The 8946-nt window shown below is 51.0% G+C and overlaps 1 protein-coding gene across 1 annotated transcript; it reads left to right on the forward strand.

Moving 5' to 3' along the window:
* The first annotated feature begins 2348 nt into the window (after positions 1–2348).
* Positions 2349–3308, forward strand: LOC134522408 (olfactory receptor 14A16-like). Its single transcript, XM_063350067.1, has one exon. It carries the CDS (start codon positions 2370–2372, stop codon positions 3306–3308), a length of 939 nt encoding a protein of 312 aa, XP_063206137.1. The 5' UTR covers positions 2349–2369.
* The last annotated feature ends 5638 nt before the right edge of the window (positions 3309–8946 follow it).

Raw genomic sequence — 8946 nt, forward strand, 5'->3', positions numbered from 1 at the left:
GTTTCATGGAGTCGGTACCAAACCCACCAGAGGGGTCACTAAAACGCCTCGGGCTGGTCCTCTGCTGCGGAGCTGGGCTGGGCTCCTGGGACGGCGGGAGCTCATGGCAAGCGGGCAGCGCTGCAGAGAGACAGCCCTGCCCAGGAGCAGCTCCTCTGCCAAGCGCAGCAGGGCTGAGGGCACTGCCTGCAGGCACCAGGGGAGATGTGTGAGGCCGGCAGAGCTTAAAGGCAGCCTGTGGTGGGAGAATACTGAGAGCTCACTGGGAGAAATCCTCACAGCCTTTGCCACAGTCTCTGGCTGCAGGGCAATGAATCTGCAGCTGCTGGAGGGATCTCCAGAAGCAGGAACAACCCACAGCCTACGGGATCTGCAAGTACAACTCTCACAGTTTCTCTAGCGTAGAGGAGAAGGACAACGTGTGGAACAGGGCTTCCCTGCTGCGCCATCAGAGGGACAGGGCATGATGTGTCTCTGCTGCAGTATAATGTGGAGAGGCTTCCTGGATCAGTCTCCTAAAGCTGGCACGGCCCATGTCTCATGTGATCTGTCAGGAAGGCTCTCAAGGCTCCGTCGGTGTTGAGGATGTGCTCGAGAGCAGGGCGCCCCTACCACATCATCAAAGGTACAGGGCATGTCGGCTGCCTTCTCCCAGGGACGGCTGCAGGGCTGTGAAGGTGGGTGTGCATCCAGGGGTGCTCAGGACCGTCCTTGAGAGCAGGGTCCCCGTGTCCCCGGGAACTGTGTGCTGGGCCAGGGACTCTGCTGCCTGCCCGGGTCAGCTCTCAGCCTGCCCAGGGAGCTCCCCATGGCCCTGTGGGGAGAAGCTATGGAGGGAATGAGTGACTCCACCCAGGGCATGGCAGGGTCCTTCTGAAGTCGGGTGGGTGCTGTGTGGGTCAGGTTTCCAGCTCCAGATCACCCCCAGGACATTTGCTAATGGTCTTTTTGAAGAAGGACTACAAGGCAGCATTTACCTGAGAGAAAAGAAGTTGTAATTTTCCACTCTTGGTGGGATGGATGGGTAGTGGGAGATAGGAATTTCTTTTCCTGTTTAGGATGGCACCTCCCTGCCATCCCCTCAAGTGGGGATACCTTCCCCGGAGACATTTCGTGGTCTCCTCTCCCACACAGTAGAGTTCCCCACCCCTTAATATGCTGGTGATTTAGTCTTGAGTTGCCTTTCTAGCAGCCCAACCACCAAAGAGGAGAAATGCTCGAGTGTCTGACTGTGTCTCCCTGTCCTGACTCTCTTGGCAGAACTTTGGCATGTTCCCCTCTTGCCTCTGCTGCCCTTGTTCTTTCCCTTCTTTTTGCTGTGGTGAGGGCTGAGGATTCAGGTGCAGCTCAGACGCTGATGCTGCATGTCCTGTCACGCGGGTGTATCCATGGAGGAACAGCATCCAAATCCACTTATTTTTGGGGCTCTGGGGACGGCAGTGTGAGGGACTGAGAGTAAGACGACCCTCCCATCAGGATACCCCATCTTTAGGGTAGTTGACTCTCTCCCTGGAGCGTCCTGCTTGGCTGCACGCTGCCCTCCAGAAGGGCACAGCTCTCCCGTGGCATCTCTGTGTTGTCTAGGAGCCCCACAGAGTAGACATGGCAGTGCCAAGGCCACGTAAATCCAGCTGGAGGGCTGAAGGTAGGCAGCCGCAATGAGCCCTCTGTGTCCCTGGCTGGGAGGGGAGAGCCGAGATCCTCCTTGGGTCCAAAGAGATGGCATGAAGGGTTGGGAGACCTGCGCTTGTAAATGGTCTCCCTCTGCTCTCAGCAGCGTCCGGTTTCTTCTCATGGGAATGTCTGCTTGGGATTGTCCTCCAGCTGAGAGAGGTACCAGCACAGGGCAGCTGAGAGCAATTCCGATGGACAAACTCGCTGTCCTCACTCTGCACGGAGGGACGGTCCCCTTGGCTCTTAGGACCCACGAGGTTTCACTTGCAGCACAACAGAAATGACAGGGATTTCTGCCTTGAAAACACCCCTCGGCTGTGGTGGGAAAAGAGAACAGCAACAAAAAGGTGCCCTCAGCTCTGCTCTGCAGTCGGGTGAATTTGGGATGACAATGCTGAAAAGCCCTTTGATGCCACAAGCGGATTTAATCTGAGATCACCCCGTGTTCCTTTTTACCCATGGCTGTAGGGCAGGACTGCATCCTGCAGAGCTCTCAGCTCCCTGCTGGACTGTCAGCCAGCACCAACCAGAGTGTACAGAAAGGACCTTCCAAAGGTCTTCCTGAAAGGGGAGACGCAGTTGGGTGGGGCTCTAAGAGCAATAGAATACTTTTATTTGAAAGAAGTCTGCTCTAATTTCTCACTTTTTTTTTTTTTTTTCTTCCAGAGACAGGTCCCAGTGCCCAGAGGCACCAAATGTCCAACCGCAGCTCCATCACCCAGTTCCTCCTCCTGGCATTCGCAGACACGCGGGAGCTGCAGCTCTTGCACTTCTGGCTCTTCCTGGGCATCTACCTGGCTGCCCTCCTGGGCAACGGCCTCATCATCACCGCCGTAGCCTGGGACCATCACCTCCACACCCCCATGTACTTCTTCCTCCTCAACCTCTCTGTTCTTGACCTGGGCTCCATCTCCACCACTCTCCCCAAATCCATGGCCAGTTCCCTCTGGGATACAAGGACCATTTCCTCCTCAGGATGTGCTTCCCAGCTTTTTTTCTTTTTCTTTTTCTTTTTTATGTCAGCTGAGTATTTTCTTCTCACCGTCATGGCCTACGACCGCTACGTGGCCATCTGCAAACCCCTGCACTACGGCACCCTCCTGGGCAGCAGAGCTTGCGTCCACATGGCAGCAGCTGCCTGGGGCAGTGGCTTTCTCACTGCTCTGCTGCACACGGCCAATACATTTTCACTGCCCCTCTGCCAGGGCAATGCTATTTACCAGTTCTTCTGTGAAATCCCCCAGATCCTCAAGCTCTCCTGCTCACACGCCTACCTCAGGGAAGTTGGGCTTCTTGTTCTTACTGTCTATTTATTGTTTGGGTGTTTTGTTTTCATCGTGGTGTCCTATGTGCAGATCTTCAGGGCCGTGCTGAGGATCCCCTCTGAGCAGGGACGGCACAAAGCCTTTTCCACGTGCCTCCCTCACCTGGCCGTGGTCTCCCTGCTTGTCAGCACTGCAGTGTTTGCCCACTTGAAGCCCCCCTTCCTCTCCTCCCCATCCCTGGATCTGGTGACAGCAGTTCTGTACTCCGTGGTGCCTCCAGCAGTGAACCCCTTCATCTACAGCATGAGGAACCAGCAGCTCAAGGATGCAGTGTGGAAACTGATAACTGGATGCTTTCAGAAGCATTAAACTGCTTGTCGTCTTCTGCAAATCACTCCTAATGGAACTCATTGCAGGTTGGTTTTGGTTGGGAGTTTGGGGTATTTTTGCTTTGTTTTCTATATTATAATATTGTCCACAGAGAAATGTCATTATTTGTGCCATTTCTAATTACTTATTTATCCACCTTCTGTGTGACCCAGAGACTGTGTAAAGGAGGAGCCACCCTCCCTCTCTGTTTTAACAAAATAAAGGACCTTCCAATTAATTGTTTGCCTGAGATCCTTCCTTTGAGACCTTCTCTAGAGCTGCAGGGGCAGATCCTGCGTGCAGAGCTGGAGGGGAAAAGGTCCCGGCACCGGAGCACTGTCAAGGAGCACCAGCGCTTGGTCTTCCCAGAGCTGCTCCCTTTCCACTTCAGCGCTCTCCTTCTTAGCTCCTCTCTTGGTATAAGGCTTGAGTGCTCTTGAGGCTTGGTGACAGTTTTGTGGTGTGGTGGTCCTGTGGCTGCAGGCAGGGACAGGGAATGAGCACTTCTGTGACAGAGCTGGCCTCCAAAACAGCATTTCCATCCTAACGAGGGGATCGCGTCAGGGCAGTGCCTGAAGGCTCAGGTCTTGTCCCAAAATGCCTCTCAAGCACACGGCCAGTAACGTGCCCAGGAGAAGGAACATCAGTGAAGAGCAAACGTGAGTGAGTGCGCAGAGTGGGAGCACACAGCAGTGTCCTTGCACAGCCAGGCTCCTGGGAGGGACATGAAGGTCTGGGGGGTGCTGGGATAAACCTGAGTGAGCACAAATGCCATCAGCTGTTCCTAGAGGTGCCTTGAAGGCCTGTGGGACAGTGTCTGGAGGTCAGTGCACGTAGAGAGTGTCCCGGTTGGAGGTAAAACAGAACTGATTTTCTTTTCAGTTAAGCCTCTTGTAACTCTCTGAAGCTGCGTATGTTGCATATGCAATATGAACTGTTGCGTATTCCTTTTGGTTATGCCCTGGTCTGGTGTCAGTTTTATCTTGCAGGCGGTGGGCATCTAGGTACCTAGGGCATCTAATACCCTTTTGGTATTTATCTGTTGCTATTAAGCAGCAGGTTGTTGGACCTTGTCGTTTTCCTTGTATACTCTTGTATACTTTCCTTGTATACACAGTAGTTTTCCTTGTATACTCTGTATTTATCCACCGCTTTCTGCTTGCAACTTGTTTTCTGCAGGCCGCTGATAAATATCTTCTTTAGACCCTTCTTGACGTCTGTAGATGGCTCTGGTCCTTTCCAGCAACGTTAACCCAGTTACGGTTATTCAGTGATAACAGCGTGTCAGTACCGATTCCTTTCGTGGTGGGAAATACATTGCTGGGCTTGCACGGATTGTGCTGTTCAGGATTTAATCCTTGTAATCGCTGGGTTACACCTCACGCCTCTGGATACGTGTGTCTTGCTCAAACCGATGGTGAAATGAGTTGCAAGCGCAGATCGAGCTTTTTTTTTAATCTTTTGTACTGTGTAGCAAGTAACTGTGCCTCAGAGGCACTGAGAACTGACAAACTGGTTATTTAATCTTCCCAATGCTCTGACCTACATCACAGTGGGCTGATGGCCTTCAGTGAAATGGGCTTTAGAGTGTCCTTGTTCTTTACCTTGGATCATGGAAGGGTCACGTTTTGGGGCAGCAAACCTGTCCTGCTACATCCAGTCTTTAACAGGATGAGAATTTTTTGTCAATTTGAAAGCGTATATGCTATAGCCAGGATCATCAAAGCAATGTTACGAACAGTAGGAGGCAGCACTGGAGCATTTCAGAATTACGTTCTTTGTAAGTAATCCCGGAACTGAAAAAAAACAACCACTTTATGCTCCAGATCTAGCAACTGACACGGGATTATCCAACAGATAACTAGTCCAAGAAGGCAGCTAGATAAAGTCATAGGGAGATCTGAAAACAAAAGGGAGTCAGACTGCCATCCGCGCGTGCCGTCTGTAAGCAGTATGTGGGTCGCACTCCTAGAAATTGCATAAATGTACATTTCTGAACAGAAATGAAAACGACAATATTCCTACAATACACCAAAACCAGGTACCAGTGCGGAAGCGCACACTTCTATATACAATTCAACCAAGCTTTAACGTAAAGTGTTCTGTACAAGATTGAGAATCACAGAACAGTTCGGGCTGGAAGGGACCTTACAGACCATTCAGTGCCACCCCCCTGCCCTGGGCAGGGACACCTCTGCTGCGTGAAAAGGGACAAAGCGGTTTTGGCGGAAGATAAACCCCCTTGCGTTCTGACACTCCTCACCCAGGTGGGAGGCCGGGTGCGGCTGGGTTTAAATTCCGAGCGATGCCCAATTCGCCACCATCAGTCCAGTCGCGTTTAGTATGTATTAAACTGTTACGGTTTGGATACACGAACAGTGGACTGCACCTTCAGTCTAGTCGTGCTCCTGAACTAGCACGGCCACTCTCGAGTCTTTGGTCACGTTCAGCGAGAAACCGAAACGACCGGCTACTTAAACAGTGCAGTTTATTTAAACAACAGATATAGAGGTTCTTAGGATTGCCGGTGATAAATACGCTGTCTGCAAAGCACGTGCAAATAAAGGTGGTGTTAAGCACACAACACACGCAACAAAGTTATAAACAATACAGCCTGGCTATAAATGCAGGAGAGAGATTCTCTAGAGAGATTTCTAAGTTCCCCGAGGACACACTCAGTATATTCTGAGTCTTACCCAAAGGCGTCCCTATGGGGGGGAAGAAAGGCCCAGCCCGTCGACTGGTCCCGGACGTCACTGATGGAGTTCTCCTTGACTGGTTCATGATGGTGTCTTCCCCGATATCCCCCCTCTCTCGGGCTATTTTTATACTATTTTTTTATCTTCAACGTGGAGTTTGAGTGACTTTAGTCATTAATACTTTTACTAGGATTGGTGTACTCAAGGAGGAGTGGTCTCACCTTGGAAGCGGGTAGCCTCCGGGATGGAGGCGTGTTTTGGTACATTGTAATGAGCAAAGTTCGCACAAAGGACACCATTTCATCAAAATTTGACGAAATGTTGGCTCAGGGTAGAGAGTAGGCAGCTTATCAGTTCCGTAGCAGCATCTCGTTCCCGTATCTGCTCTTCGTCACAAGGCAAGGCCACGGAATGATCGCGTTCCGTTCCATTCCTCCTGTAGCTTCGCAAGCAACCTTGTATACGGAACCGCAGATGTCGCATTCTTCACATGCCAGCTGTGGCTGTATTCTACCTCAGAAGCCTTTTGATTTTATAACTTTCCTTAATGTCTAAACAATGCTATATTTAGGCCATTTTAGTAATTATTCAACAATGTGCCGCCGCCTCCCGGCACGCGCTTTCTCACCCCCCCTCCGGAGCCAAACTGCTCAAAACTCATCCCTCAGATGGCATTAAAAAAATCACTCAGCGCTGCAACAGCCACCTCTGGTTCTTTTTTGAAAAGGAAACAGCCCCCAGGTTTTGTTGGTTAAAAACTCCCCGTCCTCCCAGCTGGCAGGGCTGCCGCTGACTCCGGCCTTCCTGGGAGGCCCGTCTTCGTTTTCGGAAGGCAGCCGCTTTCCCTTGGGAATCCTTAAGGGCTAGATAAAAACGTTACTTTGAGGTTTCTTTGGAAAAATACAAGCCTTGAGAAGCCAAAGGAGAACGTTGCCACCCGCCTTCTGCTCTGGGGAAAGGAGCTGATGGAGGCCCAGACCTGAGCATTGGTCCTTTCCAGAGAAAAACAGAACCAAAATACAGACTTTTATTTTTTCCCCTCTACTGGACATGAAGATTCATCAAAAATTAAACAAAGCCATGAAAATGTGGTGGCCCGGAAAGAAAAAAAAAAAAAAAAAAAAAAAAATCAGCCTTTTTTATACTTTCGGTGGAGACAAGACGCCTTTCTTTCCATTTCCTCCCTTCAACTAATCAAACTCTCCACGTCCCCTCCCAAACGCCACGTTAATTTATGCAAATAAGCACCAATTAATAAAATAAACACGCAATGGGTGCTTGAAATAGGACCGAGACGCCTCACGGCCACCCAACACCTTTAACCACCCCGATTCTGCTGCCCCGGAACCAGCGCAACGAGTTTTAAAGCCTTTAATGATCGCGCAAAAAGCTGGAGCGGGGCAAGAGCTTGAAAACTCACCAACCAAATTTAAGAAGTAAACGAAAATCCACACACGAAAACTAACCTTATCTCTACCAAAAGGGCGCTGCAGTCCAGATCTTAAACGCTGCGCACCACCAGCAGGGAAACACGTTGTTAAATAGGATGACCCTTTTGGGGCCATTTCCCCCATTCCCTCTCTTTTTAGAGCGGGGGCGACCGCGTCTTCTTGAATCCTCAAAGCCCAGCCGCTGCCCGGATGCGGAGAAAAAGCTGGGGGGTTTTAAGAAAAATGGTAAAAACTGGCCTCGGGGTTGGTTTGGTGTCAGTTCCCAGGTGTTATGGGAGGAGGTCAGCGGAATGCGGGGGCTTTTGTGGCTTCGCCACCCTTTCGAAGAGCTCCCGGGGCCCTTTTAAACATCAGCTTTGGGGCGATGGAATCTCATGTGGGCATTTCTCCCCTGGATCTTCTCAAACACCCTGAAAGTTAGAAAAGAAAGGCATTTTTAAGTCTTTGGCGGTTTTTGTAAATTTGTGAGACCAAGCTCCGTTATTCCTCCTTTTGGGAACTCTTATGCTTTGCTGCGTGGTACGACAGAGTTTCCAACGTCGGTGGTTCAACAGGACACATTGTGGGCGATTAAAATATTAGAATTAATTGGGCCATCATTTAAAATGAGGCTGAATTGAAACGCGAGGCATTTTGCTCGGCGCGAGCGAGCGGAGCGAGGAAGCCTCAGGCCCCAAATCCTCACGGAACATGAGGGTTTTTTGGTCAGAAAGGAGAAGTGCCGGGATTCTTGCGCAAGGGAGGGCCACCGCTCTGAACCTCAGGGCTCGGTGGAGGGTCTCCCCGACTCCGAAAACACACATTTTTGGGGATTGAGAGTCAATGAAAACCGCCAAGCGGCCCCGGGGCAAGGGGAATCCTCCAGCTGCCCTCCCCCGCTGCCCCCACGGCTGCTTTTTGAGCCCCAAAACAGCCGCTTTTGAGCAGAAAAAGGAAGAGCTGACCTTCCACACTCGCCGCAGGGGAAAAATCCCGGATCTCCGGTGCCGCCGTCCCAGCACCAGGAAGCGCCGGCATTGATGGAGGAGCTGCCATCGTCCTGGGGCTTCTCTTCCTGACTCCCCAGCTTTGGATTTTCCTTGGGGATGACGCGCCGCCTCTTCTTTGCGCTCCAAAGGGCCTGTAAATCAGGTAAAAAATAGCTTGAAACAGCTGCGGGTGGTAAAAAATTGGATGTTTTGCGCCGGAGGTACCGCGTTTTATCAGCCCAACCCCAGCCGGGTGGACTCTGAACACTAAACAGTCGAGAAAAAACCACTTTAATTCCTCTGGGAGGACCAGACCTTGAAAGAAAAACCGTATCAGTTCTCCATTTGAAGCAGAACAGCACTTTCTGACACAAAAATTGATCCCAATGGGTTGAAAACGGGATTCCGAAGCACCGAAGTGACACCGTCACCCCATTTCTACCACCACAAAGTTACAAATATTTCTGTGAACCAAATCCACTGGTTTTTAAGGAATGTTTTCCCAGATGGCTTCATGGCG

The sequence above is a fragment of the Chroicocephalus ridibundus genome, chromosome 12 (genome assembly GCF_963924245.1).
Source record: "Chroicocephalus ridibundus chromosome 12, bChrRid1.1, whole genome shotgun sequence".
NCBI lineage: Eukaryota > Metazoa > Chordata > Aves > Charadriiformes > Laridae > Chroicocephalus > Chroicocephalus ridibundus.

What these genes read in the sequence shown, in the direction of transcription:
- LOC134522408 (XM_063350067.1), top strand. Translation starts at nt 2,370, where the DNA reads ATGTCCAACCGCAGCTCCATCACCCAGTTCCTCCTCCTGGCATTCGCA.